This window comes from Podarcis bocagei (genome assembly GCF_964188305.1).
Source record: "Podarcis bocagei genome assembly, chromosome: 5".
NCBI classification, from domain to species: domain Eukaryota; kingdom Metazoa; phylum Chordata; class Lepidosauria; order Squamata; family Lacertidae; genus Podarcis; species Podarcis bocagei.
In genome coordinates, this window is record NC_138129.1 from 36,019,276 (window position 1) to 36,033,921 (window position 14,646).

The 14,646-nt window shown below is 45.3% G+C and overlaps 1 protein-coding gene across 1 annotated transcript in view; it reads left to right on the forward strand.

The window, feature by feature from the left end:
- DENND2C (DENN domain containing 2C) overlaps window positions 1-14,646 on the forward strand; it is a 56,359-nt gene that overhangs the window by 36,341 nt on the left and 5,372 nt on the right. The window contains exons 8-16 of the mRNA XM_081194692.1: window positions 1,915-2,102; window positions 4,045-4,154; window positions 5,444-5,513; window positions 5,832-5,909; window positions 8,240-8,380; window positions 9,099-9,247; window positions 10,159-10,336; window positions 11,113-11,154; window positions 14,235-14,340. Coding sequence (XP_081050818.1) covers window positions 1,915-2,102; window positions 4,045-4,154; window positions 5,444-5,513; window positions 5,832-5,909; window positions 8,240-8,380; window positions 9,099-9,247; window positions 10,159-10,336; window positions 11,113-11,154; window positions 14,235-14,340 — 1,062 coding nt within the window. The remainder of the gene's footprint in view (window positions 1-1,914; window positions 2,103-4,044; window positions 4,155-5,443; window positions 5,514-5,831; window positions 5,910-8,239; window positions 8,381-9,098; window positions 9,248-10,158; window positions 10,337-11,112; window positions 11,155-14,234; window positions 14,341-14,646) is intronic.

Genomic DNA, 14,646 nt, shown 5'->3' on the forward strand with positions numbered 1-14,646 from the left:
TGAACCATTTGAGTATTTGGAATATTGACCATTTGTGGCAAAATGGGCTCACTATGAATGCTTAGAGCAGGGATGGGAAGCTGTGGCCCTCTGAATGTTGTTGGTCTCCAACTCATGTTACCTCCAGCCAGCTTGGCCATCAGAGATGGTGGCAGCTGTAGACCATTAACAACTGGAGGGCCACCAGTTCCCCATTTTTGGCTGCTTGTGGAGCTCAGGGGATGCATATTTCTTTCAGTACTTGGGAGAGCATAGCTTGCTTGGGAGCTATGTCTACTAAAACTTTGGCATGAGGACTTCATGCCTAGGATCCCAGTGAAGAGAATAAAGGATTAGGGTGACCGACAGGAAAAAAATATCTGAAGGAAGTGGGCATGTTTAGAGCTCAGGTGGTGGCTTTCAAACTGTGTCCTCATGAACTCTCGAGTTCCAGTTGCTTGATGGGAAAATCAGCAACTATGGAAGGCTTTCTTGAAAGACAGCCTGCCTGTCATTATTACTATTTTCTTGCGAAGGGTAGCCTCTCCCTAGTGACTGTTTGACAGGTTCTAGGGCACATTTGATTTTTACAGGGCAACAGCAAAGCCCAACAAGCTTAGCTGTTGCTCTGCATAAACCTTGAAAGTGGACCAGAATCCTCTGAGAAACCTGGTAATCCCATGGCAGGCATGAATGGGTGTTGCTGCACATGAGCCAGTGTGGAATGAGTTCCCTCAAAGGAGGGAGGTTTCCCCTCAAAAAACCCAACTCTTTTAGGGAATAGATTCCATCCAAAGCAGTTGTGTCCTTTTCCAAAGGTGAAGAGAAGACATCCGAAAAGGAACAGGTTAGAGTTAGGGCATCTAGATGCTGCAGAGGCTGCTTCTCTCCAGTTCCATGGTGCTATGAAGTAGTCACTGAGCTTCTTGTGGTAAAATATATTAAGAGGCTGGTCACACGCCCCTCCCAGAGGCATCTCCAATGTCGCCTCTTTAGCCCATTCATTTCTGTACTCTGTATGGTCCTGCAAGATTGTGAAACGCCCTTTGCTGGGAAAAAAGGAGTAACTGGAGTGAGATTATACATAATGAGTTTGGCCCTTTATCCCAGGCTTGCATATAAGCACTGGAGGAAGAACAACTAGAGCAACAGGCTCCAAACTGGATCTGTGTCATGACTCATCTGCTCAAGCTGGCACCAGTGGCTCTGGACACACCAGCATTTCCTGCTCTCCATGCCTGCAAAGCTTTGCCTGTAGCCTAGCACAGACACATTTCAGTAGTGCCCACCCTCAGTAGTGCCCGACACTCAGATAAGCACCCTCTCTTAGGTGCTAGAGGTGGGAAGGGAAGACATTGCAGTCAGGTTTGGAATAAAGGAAGTGCGACTTTTTACATGCAGGCCACATGAAGCCTAAGTCACTGCAGTTGGTGCAGTTTTGAATACTGCTCCAATCCCATTCAGAATGGGATGCTTTGTGATAGCTCACTATGGTGGAGAGGAGGAAACCAGTTCTGTCCTCGTGTTGTAGCTTTCAGATGTTAGTATGTTTTACCTCAGATTGGGCAGCATAGCTAATTTGGTACCAAGCTGTCTCTTGCTCCTCCCAACCTTTACTGGTATGCAGGAGAACAGAGCTTGCTTTTTTCCCAACTTTATCATTGGCTGTCTGCATGACCTTGATTAAATCCCCTAATCCAGGCCAGGTCAATGTATTGCCCTCCAAATGTGTGCCCAACTACAGCTCCCATAATCCTTGAGCTTTGGCCATGCTGGGTAGGACTGATGGGAGATGGAGTTCGACAAGAACTGGAGGGCACCATGTTGGCTAATCTGCCTCTAACCCTTCAACCTTCTTACTCTCTGTTGCTGCTTCCCCTTCCTTCACTCAGGATAAAAGGCTTTAGCAGTTAAGAGGTCATTTGTCTCCCTTAGGTCGCCATAAGCGCCTGCTGCAGGTACAGGCTCAGTCCAAGAGAAATCCACACTACCAGACTCTGGAGAGGGACCTCATCGAGTTCCAGGAGCAGCAGCTCTTTGAGCTCTTTGTGGTGGTGTCACTACAGAAGAAGCCATCAGATGCAACATACACCCCACAGATTATACAGCAGTTTCCTAGCAAGGTGAGTGGCATAGCGATGCGGACGTCTGTCTCCATTGTCCAGAGCTTAATGTTATTTTGAATATGTATTGTGGGTCCCTTTGCTCTTGTTGTAGCAGTATAATACACACTGAGATGAACAGAAGCACAAGTACACTAGCTGGTCTGAAAGTCCTTGGTTGACGTATTTGTATCTCTTAAAATAATTCCACTGTGTAGTCTCAGTGACTTGTAAGGGAATGAGACTTATGAAAGGCCCATAGCACAGTGGGTGGCTGAAATTGATTCTGTGGCAGTCATTGGGATTTGTCCTAGGCCCCTCAGGAACTGGAGCATCCTTGGAGCCTAATTGCATGCCAGATGCAAAATATGTGCAAAAAGAGCCTGACAGCTGCTTTTCCTTAAAAAATGCAGCTTCAGGAGGGAGATTTCCCTATAAACCTCTATAAATCTCCAGTCTATCTATCTGTAAGTGATGTTTTAACCCCACCTTTCAGATTTATTTCTAAAACACTCAAAGACGGCCTACATTGCCTGAAATAAATTGCACCTCCAAAATACAAATTTTTAAAATGCGGTTTAAAATGTATGCTTGCTTCCTCAAAAGTACATCTGGAATCTGACGGAGGTGTTGCGATGCCAGCAGCTTGGATGGAGAATTGATTTGGGGGCAGAGAAAGGGTTAAATGCTCCCTCTCCAGTTCCATCCCCCCTCCCAGTCCAAAACTCCTGCCTAAGCAACCATCGTGCTTTACATGTTTACATGCATTGGGGAGCAACATGTATTTCCGTCCTCAGGCTGAAATGTTGCCTGCTGGACTGTGGTCTAGTGGAAATGCCCAAGTGCTGACCTAGCTGGCTGTGCCCAAGTCCCTATGCAAAATCTGGGCTTGAACGATCGCTCAGCTCTTTGCCAGAGAGCCAGAAAAGAAGCTCAGCTTTGTTTGGGCAAAACATGCACCAGTTTCTAGTGCTGCGCTGCTGGGGGCGGCCCGCAGACAGAGAGAGGAAGTGCAACTCAGTTTTAATGGTAATCCCAGAGCAGCGCTGACTTCATCCTGGTTGCTGTTGATAACAAAAACAGGGAGGGGGATGTGTTGGCCTACATTGCTCAGGAGGCACAGTGAGCAACATCCCACCGCCTCCCATGACCTCTCTGTGTGTGTGTGTTTTCTCTTTGTGCCACTGCTGACAAAGTGGATGGCGCCCTGCCAGTCTGCTAGCCTTCCCTCTGCTGGGGAGATATTTGGTAGGATGTTAACAAGATTTGCACGGGAGGGTCTTTGAGGCTGGGATCCAGCAGGAAACATTGCCCTAGTAATTACGAGGCAATGATTATAACATGAGCTCAGTGATTACAGGCTATCGCCAGCTCCGAAAATAGTGCTGTTTCCAAACAATGTGCCAGTCACTCCCTTGCATGGGAGTCTGCAGTGAAGCAAAGCTCCTGGAAAGCCTTTACTGGTCTCAACAGTAAAGCAAGCTAGACTGGAGTGGGCAGGGGTGTTTTTTTTTTACAACGAAGACCATGCTGTAAATCAATCAGGAAATAGCAAGACATGTATATATTAATATGCCTATTTTTTATTATTATTATACACTCTGTTTTCTGATATTTTAATTGAGCGCTGCTTTGGAAACATTTGTTGCAAATTGGTTAATGAATTCTGAAGGAAATCAGTAACCTGCATACTCTTACTGCAGAATTGATCTGATCATACCTGGAAACTGTTCCTCTGCCTTTGAAAAATTGTAACTTATTTTTATTTGGGGGAGTGGGGTACCCTTTTCAAGGTATTCAAGTCAAAAGCAGCTCTTGGAGGAGAGGCGAGGATGAAAAATTGATGTGGGAGCAAGGCTGGTGTTTGGTGTGCTTGGAGGATAGTTCTCCATGTCTGCACCCAGAGAGAAACTCCTTGCTTGCCTGGCTGTGTTCAGTGACGTGGCGTGTGTTCCCTCTGCAGCCTGACCACCCCTTTCGGCAGTCTAAGGACACTGAAGAGAGGCTAAAGGTCATCCCCAAATTCTGTTTTCCTGACCCCAAAGACTGGTGCCCGACATCAGAGTCAAAGAGGTGAGAGACTGTAAAATGGATTGTTTTTATTTAGTGAGAATCTAGGCTAAGAACTGGATTACTTGGGAGCAGCGGTGAGGAACTGGACCTAGCCAGTGGGCCTGGGTCTGACCTCCTCCAACCCCTGTGTGGCATTTTGACAGATCGGTGTGGCTACCAAACTGTCAATTACCCAATGTCACCATGATATCAGGCATAACAGTTTCATTGCCAGTGTGGCCAAAGCTCTGGGTAAGCAGGCTGATTGTTGATGTCTTCACACCCCACTTCCTTTGCCCAGGAGGTTTGAAATCAGTTTGCAAAGGCACAGGGGTTTAGAGGCGCCTATGATCAGTAGGTCAGCAGCACCTTATAATCCATCCTTTCGGCAGGAACCCGCCCCACACCCGATGTCACTTCCTCTTGAACTTCCAGTGCTTAATGAAGCCTTTTTTTTTTTCATTTCCAGCAGGCTTCCAAACTGAATTCTGATATTACAAATTTAACACATTTTTAGTCTTATTGCATTGGGTCTCCTGTACACCGACCACTTGGAGATGACTGATTAAGTGGTATACAATTTGTTCAAGTACATAAACAAATGATGACAGCAGGTGTTGGGCATGACTTATGGGAAATGGTCTTGCAGGCCCGAGGTCCCTTGCTACTGGTTTTCCATCTCTTAGGGTATCTCTTGTTGAGGACTGAATAGTGACCCTGGGAGTAGAAGTGATTAGCATTGAAGGGTGGGGTTGGTTGCCCTTGGTAAGGGCAACATGTCTCCCCTTTCATGTGGTTTTGCAGCTCTCAGACTGAGATGCATTAGGAAGTGTGTCCTTTTGGCTAGTTGAAGAAATTGATTTGATTTTTAATTTTATTTTAAAAGATACCCTACCTTGAAAATAGTGTTTAAAAGCACAAACAAAACTACAACCCTTTAGCAATCTTTTTATTTGCTTGTTACTTTCTGCCCACCCTTCCCCCAATTCACTGCAGTGTCGCAGTGACCTAGATATTGCTGACCATGAACTGCTTACCTACCCCAGTGGGACCCTTGCAAACAAGGGTGGGGTAAGGAGGTAATCTCTTGGCGGCCAGTTCTGGTCATTTCTGGGTGGGTGGAGATCTTGGAAGGCTGCACACTGATGAAATATCTGCTGTAAACAGATTTAGGAACTGGACAAGCGCTGTGTCATTTATGCCTAGCAGTGAAATTCACGTTGTGAAGATGGGGCCCTCTGCAGGGTAGGCTAACTCCTGCTGTGCTCGCTCAGTCAACATGGCAATCTACTTTTTTCTCTCTTTCCCAGTGAAACGTTTTCCTTTGTGCTGACTGGTGAGGATGGCAGCCGCTGGTTCGGATATTGCAAGAAGCTCCTGGTAAGTAGCTCCCTGTCTTGGATGCTAGCGTGAAAGCTCTGCAGCTGCAGGTGAAAGATGAGTGCATGTCCACAGTCCTGTGGGTGGATTGGCTTTGAGTGCCACTGCAGTGGCTAGCAGGCTATATGCCTGAGCAGTTTCAAATAATTCTTAAGCCTGGCATATTGAAGGAAAAGGAGGGTGGAGGGAAGATGCACTATTTAGAAGCTGAAACCAGGGATGCTCAGGTGACAGTAGCGTGAGAGATCCTTAGCAGTCTAGCCTTCTTGCACGTTCCACTGCTTTGCACCTAAAGGTCTGCTCTTGTCGCCTTTTTAGCCAGAAGGGAAAGGCAAACGACTGCCTGAGGTATACTGCATGGTGAGTCGCCTCGGCTGCTTCAACCTTTTCTCTAAGGTGAGTGGGTTGCCCTGGACCTCATAGAGAAAGTGGTAAAATGCCTTTCTAGGGTTGCTGTTGGTTGTTGGGATGGCACATCTTTTCACAGCACCTGCCGACCAGGGTGGGGAGCCCGTGGCTCTACAGCAGTTAGTTGCACTCCATCTGCTCTAGCCAGCAGGGCCAGGCCAGGGATGATGGGAGTTGTAGTTCAGTAGCATCTGCAGAGCTACAGGCTCCTCAACCCTGTAGTGAAGGAAATGAGGGGAAGGGTTGGATCTTAATGCACCTTTAGTGGGGTGGAAGCAAAATCAGCACCAGTAAAGGTTAAACCAAAGCCAACCCCGCTTTCTCCAGCCCCCAGAGTTGTGGCTGGAAAAGATGTGGTTTCTTGATTTAAAGAAGCTATTAAGAAACAAGCTTTCAGTTCCCTTCTTACTGGAAGAGAAGTGTAATGCTTTGAGGAAGACTGCAGAGAAAACTGCCTTGCTGGCTGCAGACTGGCAAAATGGCAATAATTTGTTCAATGTGGTTTGTAACGTATTCTGAAAAGACTTCATCATATAACAGCTGTCCACTCCCTAGAATGCTTGTTATTAAATTTGTATACTGCCCTTCATCTGACGATCACAACATAAAAGTACGACATGAGAACACAAAATACATAACAAAACAAATTTTAAAGGACACATTTTAAAGGACATAGAATGTTATGGGCCTGGTTATAGGGAAACGGTTTTTTTCTGGTGCCTAAAGATACATAATGAAGGCGCCAGGCGAACCCCCCAGGAAAGAGCATTCCACAAATGGGGAGCCACTGCAGAAAAGGCCTGTTCTTGTGCTGCCACCCTCTGGACCTCTCGTGGAGGAAGCGCACAAAGAAGGGTCTCAGATGGTGATCTCAGGGTCTGGGGTCAGTTCATAAGGGGACAGACAGTCCTCGAGGCACTGCAGCCCTGAGCCGTTTAAGACTTTATAGGTCAAAACCAGAACACTGATTCACATCCTTCATTATACGTAGTCGCTGTGGCATTGCCAAACTGATCTGTGAGATTTGCACAAGGCATCCTGATTGTTTGCCAGCAGCTCCTTTTGGACTTCCCATAGGCATCTGGCTGGCAACTAACCATGATGGCTCTGTTCTGCCTCCAGTGTCAGAGGCAGTATATCTCTGAATGCCGGTTCCTGGGAATCCAAGGTGGGGGAAGTGCTGTTGTGCTCATGTTTCGTTTGTGGGCTTCTCACAGGCATCTGGTTGACTCCCGTGAGAGAAAGATGGGCCATTGGTCTCATCCAGCAAGGCAGTTCTTATGTTTGACTTCAAAAAACTGTTAACTGCTCTCTGCAATTTTATCAGTCATATGAAGGAAAGTATAATCAAACATTAACATTTAATAGCATTTCAATTGTAAGCATCTTTTGGCCTTCTCTTTGTACCATTTACATCCTCCATGCACCATAGTGATGGATTTTAGGTGTGAATTCATGAGCAAGGAGGAAATGTGCACTCATTGTTTTTCATAGGATTAGGGGGTTGAACTGGATTGCCTTCTGCTTTGGCCCCAGGGTAAAACTGCCGCCGCCTCATTTGCCTTGAGATGCACAGTGTAACATACAGTAAGATCTCAGATCTCATTACACAATCAGTATTACTCCAGGCATACTAGTGGCCACTTAGAAAAGTGAAAGAGACAGCCGTGGAAAACAAATGGGATGTGTATGCATTTAAATACGCAATTCCGTGACTTAATAAAGTATTGTGAAGGAAGCGTGGGCGGCAGGAGTCTGGAAGAATGCTGACAACAAACTTTGAAAGTGGCTCACAATGAGCTAGAGGAGGTGAAGGAGTGAGGAATTGAATGTGAGGAAGGTGGAATTGGGGGGATGCACCTAGGGGTGTGTCCTGAGTGGGTGGGGACCGCCCACACTTGGTGACACGGTGATTTACTCACTCACTTACTTTTCTGGTGAATTAACTTGGAAAACTGGTTTCTCTGGATGGTTGTGCCATTACAATGAAGGACACATCTGTGCTGGGGGAGGGAAATGAATGTGCCTTTATATCATGTGCCAGTAACACAGCACATCTTACGAGAGGACATCAGTTGAAGTGCTGAAGTGTCAATCCTCTCTGTTTTCATAGAATCATAGAGTTGGAAGGGATCCTGAGAATAATCTAGTCCAACCCCCTGCAATGCAGGGATATGGAACTGTCCCTTGTGGGGATCAAAACTGCAGTCTTGGTGCTCTAAGCACTACGCTATAACCAGCTGAGCTATCCAGCTGTTTCTCACTTGTGCCGCGGCCAGGAAGAACCAGTCTTGTAACAGTAAATTCTTCTCATGCAGATATTGGATGAAGTGGAGAAGAGGCGTGAGATGTCCCCAGCCCTGGTGCACCCATTCATGCGCAGCGTCATGGAGGCACCGTTCCCTGCTCCTGGGCGCACCATCACTGTGAAGAGTTTCCTGCCGGGAGCAGGAAATGAGGTAATGGCAAAAGGCATTGTTGCCTAGCAAAGGCGTGAGGAATGATCACCATGATTGCAGTAGGAACCCGGGGGAAGGCTTGCTTCACTGCCCAGAATGTGCAAGCCATAAAGCAATTGCTGGGTTGCTGGCATCCTTTATCTGTCCTTTTGGGATACAATTCAGAGCTTGCCAAGTCTATGAGCACACACCTAAGTAAATGCATGAGCGGAACGACTTCCATTTGCACAGTGGGACTTCCCTTCCCCTTTGTGCACCCCTTTAAATCTGTTCTGGGGGTTCCCCCAACCCTTGTATCAGATTTGGGGATGGCATAGTGCATGAGGAGAGGAAGCCTTTCTGCTCCTATAATTATTTAATTGAATACAGTCATACCTTGGTTGTCAAACGCCTTGGTACTCAAATGTTTTGGCTCCCGAACACCGCAAACCCGGGAGTGAGTGTTCCAGTTTGTGAACGTTTTTGGGAAGCTGAACATCTGATGTGGCTTCCGCGGCTTCCGCGGCTTCCGATTGAGTGCAGGAAGCTCCTGCAGCCAATCGGAAGCCATGCCTTGGTTTTTGAACCGTTCCGAGAGTTGAACAGACTCCAAGAACGGATTAAGTTCAACAACCAAGGTATCACTGTACCACCTCAACATTTTGGGTTTCAGGAGAGAACACAACAACAAACTAGCTCACTTCTTGTCCATAACTCATTTACAATTGTCTGCTCTCAGGTAATTGAGCTTTGCCGTCCCCTGGACTCGCGTCTGGAACATGTTGACTTTGAATGCCTGTTTAAGTGCCTCAGCGTCTCTCACTTGATCCAAGTCTGCGCTTCTCTCCTGCTGGAAAGGAGGGTGATCTTTGTTGCTGACAATTTGAGGTGAGACTGAAATGACAAGTCCCCTGCCTGGCTTGGCAAGACCTTCGTGTGCGTGTGTTTCCCCCCGCCCTTTCTGAACCTTTCATGCCACAGAATAATTGCAACTTTTCTCGTTAATGCATATATAGACTATCATCATCATCATCACCATCATCATCCAAATTCAGCCACCATAAAATGCAAACTCTGGAAACGTGAAGCAGATATTCATGAATTACTATGGGGAAAAAGACTATTGGTCTACCTTTACATAAGTTTGCACATAAGGTGTAGCTTGCATGGAACCTGACACCAAAATCTGGAATTGCAGGGCCACCTGGGGAAGTGCTGTAGATCAGCGGTAGAGCATCTGCTTTGCATGCAGAAGGTCCCAGGTTCAATCCCTGGCATTTCCAATCTTGTCTGAAATGCTGGAGAGCCACTGCCAAGTCAGTGCAGGCAATGCTTAGCTAGATGGACCAATCGTCTGACTTGGTATAAGGCAGCTTCCTATATTCCTATGCTCCTTCATCCTCAGGAAAAGTGCATTGCAAAGTCATCTTGGAACTGTACAACTTCATAATTGTGGTGGGAGATAGCATGTGTGAATTTTCCTCCATAAAAAACAAATTGCACTTAGAAGACTTTCATGCCATGGAAAACCCTGTATTCTTTCACGCTAAGATTCTGGCTTTCTGGAACCAGGGAGTATTTATTATGGGACAGCATTCATTCTTGCAGTTAACTACCTCTGTTTTGCAGTGGTACCGTTCCAAAAGTAGCACATATTTTCTCTTGCATGGGACCATTATAGACATCACATTTTAGCCTTTACCTGTACTAAATTAATTTCTCTAAATTAGGGGTGCTTTTCATCAGTCAGGGACTTCATATACTGACTAATGTTTTTGTGTTTTATTTTCCTCACTTAGCACCTTGTCCAAATGTGGTCATGCTGTGGTTGCAGCACTCTACCCGTTCACCTGGCAACACACTTATATCCCTGTCCTGCCAGATTCTATGATAGACATTGTCTGCTCACCCACCCCTTTCCTTATTGGCATCCTCTCCTGCTCCTTAACTCAGCTCCAGGACCTGCCCATTGAAGAGGTGAGATCTGAGAAAACCTCAGGAGGAAATGTAAGGGGTGGTGGTGCACCAGTTATTACACCATATTAGTGAGGAGAGGGTGAAAGTTTTAGTGGTGTGTTCTGGGGTGACCTATTCATTTAAGACAATAAGCTTAATTCTTACGCTTGCACGAACCTTGAGTCCATCAGTGATACACTGTATCCAGTGTAGTGCTACATGAATGTTCATCAGCCCATGGATTTCTGCTTGTGCAGTAGAATGTTCTGTCCCCTTCCTCCCACACCCCCTAAATCTGATCTAGGCATCCCCCCAACCCTCCAGAGCAATTCTTGTCCTGATGGAACATGTTAGTTGAATGCTCTCCATTGGTATCAGCATAACTGTTTGCTCAATAGCCCATTTACACAGAATAACTTTTTAAAGACTCTGATGGGGCTGGGGATCTGAATTTTTATTTGTAGAGGCCGCTCCCCCTTCCTTCTCTTCTCAGTTGGAATGTGCTGCCATTGTAGATGTGACTCCCTCCATGCGCAATAGCTTCCACCAAAGTGCTTGAACTGAAGTCAGAGCTATGAAGCGATAACTTTGTCCTATCCCGGATTGCCAACGATTGATGGACACCACGGTCACCTGATAAGAAGGGTTGTGCTTATGTTATCTGATCTGTGTTATCTGTTCCGTGCAGCCAGACAATAGCCTGTTGTCACAGTGTCATATGAATCAGGATAGGACGACTGTGGGTTGCACAAGGGGTTTGTGGATTATATGCAGTAACCATCTATCTCTTTCCTTAGGTACTGATTGTTGATCTGTGTGCAGATACATTTTTACAACAGGTGAGTCAAATTACTTAGCTACTGGCTGCTTCACAAGCAAGCAGAATAATCCCCCCCCCCCGAATGGGGCCTTACAGGCAGTGGAGTGGGGATAAATACACAAAAGAAGCTAAGGACCAAACTGCACATTGGAGATCCATGTTCAGATATGCTGACTCTTTGTTTAAGCTTAAAATGAACAGGGAACAAATTGGATTGAGACTGCAGAGCTGGGGGAAGTCGGGGTTTAATCTGTTCCCATTTGCCATTTACCTGATTAACTCTGCCCAAAACTGTCTACACTGACGAGGAAAAAGGACATCAAGGATGGTTAGTCTTGTCATTTTGTGGGTCTGAGGACTGGGAAGAGGGATTGCAGAATGCTGGGCTTCTGGGGAGATAAGATTGCCCAAGGGAGTTTTTCTTTTGTCTGTGCATTTGAGTGGCTTAGGTATCAGCAAGTGATCTCTGTGGGGAAGTGGTATTTCCTAAGACAGCTGAAACTTAGTAGGGGGTTGTGGCCAAAATTTCCAATTGGCCCACTTCTCACATAATGAGATAGCATTTTTTCAAACTATGTGCAGGAGCAGGAAGGAGTCACCATGAACCCCAGACTTTAGTCAGTTTCTAAACAAACTTAACTTCAAACAATAGATTACAAAGCTGGCTTGCTTAATTAACCAGAGTGTGTTTTTAAACCACAATATTTGGTTTGCACCTAAGAACAAGCTTGTGGAAAGTGAAACTAAACACTTTCCTAGACATGCTTGGGAAGAAGGAGGATGAGCATATGGGTCTTAAGTTCAATGGGGGTCCCTACTGCTTGAGCCCATGGTCATCGTGGTTTGGCATGATAGGAATGAGCCTAGCTCCCCTTGGACTTCTGTGCTCTCCATCGCTCCCCCACCCCCAGCATGGCTGCAGTGAGACTGGAAGCTTCTGCTTTAAATTAACCTCGGTTTACTGTGTTGTCCAATCCGTAAACTATGGTTATTGTTGGAAAATAGGAAGCTGCTTTATATCAAGTCAGATGATTGCCTGTCTAGATCAGGTTTAAGGCAGAGGTCTTTCCCAGCCCTATCTGGAAATGCTGGGAATTGCAGGGGTGGAGATTTTTTAAACCTTTTCTTCCCATGCCATAGTTCTGCTGAAAATCCGCCCCCCTTGAGTCACTATTTGCATCAGAGAGAAGCTTCTGCTGGGACCAATGGCAGCTTTGCTTCTCACACAAATAGCTTTTAGGGGATGGGTGCTAAAGGTTTAAGTCCCTTCCCCCACTTTCTTCAGTCCTGGTCCTGATCATTGCTGCCTGCCCCATGATTGCTGTTCTGAAATAAAAATGCACAAGGACAAACTACAGTGGTACCTTGGTTTACAACCATAATCCGTTCTGGAGGTCTGGTTGTAAACCAAAACAGGTTGTAACCCAAGGCGTGCTTTTGCCAATGGGGTCTCCCCCCAAAAAAATTGGTTGTAATCCAAAAAAATAAAAGGGACATGCACTTCTGGGTTTGATGTGGGTGGTTGTAATCCAAAATGGTTGTAGTCCAAAGCAGTTGCAAACCAAGGTACCACTGTATACTTGTAATGTGACTTGTATTTTGGTCTTTAGAAAGCTATTGTCTCTCTAGCATCTTGCTGTTTCTATTTTCTGTGTTTCCTCTCCACAAGAGTTCTTCTCCTCATTGTCTAGAGTCTAGACAGTCGAGAGTTTCCTGTAGTCAGCTGTTCTTAAAATAATATCTAGTGTTGTCATTCTCTGCTGGCTTCCCTTTTCCCCTGTTGCCCGAAGGTGCTCCCCCAGGCAAAGCAGGGGAGACTGACAAACTGTTCAGTGCAAACTGTCCACCAAGCAAAATGAAATGTCATTAGGCTTTATAGTTCTAATGCACAACTCCTGGTTAAGGAGTACTCAGTAGTAATAGGGTCATTGCATTTGCCCAATATCTAGTACTTCAGTATATTAGAATGTTTGAAAGGCATTGCTAATCTCAGGCCGTTGTTGTTTGTGTAATGGTATCTCTGTCCATGTCAAAAGACAGGTCTCTGCCCAGAGGAATTTACAGTTTTAAACTTCAGCAGTGGCCAAGGTGGGTGGCGAGGAGGCAGGCAGAGAGGGAAGGAAGGGTGGCTTGCATGAGGGCAGAAGCAGGGAGCTGTATCTAGATTTTGATCCAACTGAGGACAAGAATTAAGGAGTTCAGGCCAAGGGTTAAATAGGCCAAAGGGTTAAATAGAAGCAATTAGCTAAGATTTGTTTCGGTTTCAATTATAGAAAGCTATAAATGTCCTCAGGAGTACATCAGTTTCTCTTATCGTCTGTCTGTTTATCTGATCCTCTGTTCATGGTAGTGGCCATTGCCACATCTTATGGTAGCAAATTGCAGGCTGTAGTTCATGTGATGTGTGAAGAAGCATGCCCTTTTTCCTTTTCTTGAATCTTCCACCTCAGTTTCTAATATAACAATAGAGGAAGAATAACTTCTTCACACCAGGCAGTCCTCCTTTTTTTGCTCCACTGGTCTGTTCTGCATTGGAGCCGGTGCATGGGAGTTGGTTATTCAAAGCATCTGTCTTAAGATGTGACCTTATAATATTTATTGGATTTTTGTTTAGTTTTTGAATTCTTCTTCTAGGGGCTAGAAATCTGTAGTGGTTGTATCAAAATCTGCAATGCTTTTAAAAAATATTTTTGATAATGAGTGGTGTACAATTAAGAGTAGATCCCCTGAAATAAATGGATTTCACTTACTTAAGTCCATTGATTTCAGTGGGTCTGCTCGCTTCAGATCTACTCAGAGTAGATCCCCTGAAATAAATGGATTTCACTTACTTAAGTCCATTGATTTCAGTGGGTCTGCTCGCCCTGTGTGTGATGAACATTGGAAACCACCCCATCTGCTTTAAACATAAATTTTAATTGGTTCCATACTTTAATTGTGTATAGCCATGAGGTGTGCCATCTTAAACTGCATGTTGAAATAATTTCATGTGGTACGTGACATAATTACTTCATGAAACATTTTAGTGACATCACATGGTCCTGTTTTGGAATACATGTTAACTACCACCATTCTGCTTCCTCCCCATTTATTTTAAAGGTTTCAGATGAAGATGAAATCCTACCTCACAAGCTCCAGGCTGCACTCGTACAGATCTTAGAAGAGAGAAATGAAATCTTGTCTCGGGAGCGGAATTACACACAAGGTGACTTGGATCAGAAAGATGGTGTACAATGAGTTAAAGAAAATCTTCAAATTTACTTACTCCAATAAAACAGAAGCATTTCTTCTAGGTGTAATTGGGAATGAGTTACCAAAGAAAGCCCACAACCTATTTTTATATGCAACAATAGCAGCAAGGATAGTAGATGCAAGATACTGGAAACAAAGAGAGACCCCAGGGAAAGAACAATGGCTATACAAACTAATTGAATGTGCAGAGCTTACCAGTATGACATTTAAAATAAGAAAGGAGTGAGTGGGAGTATCTAGGGGGATATTTACAAAAAAC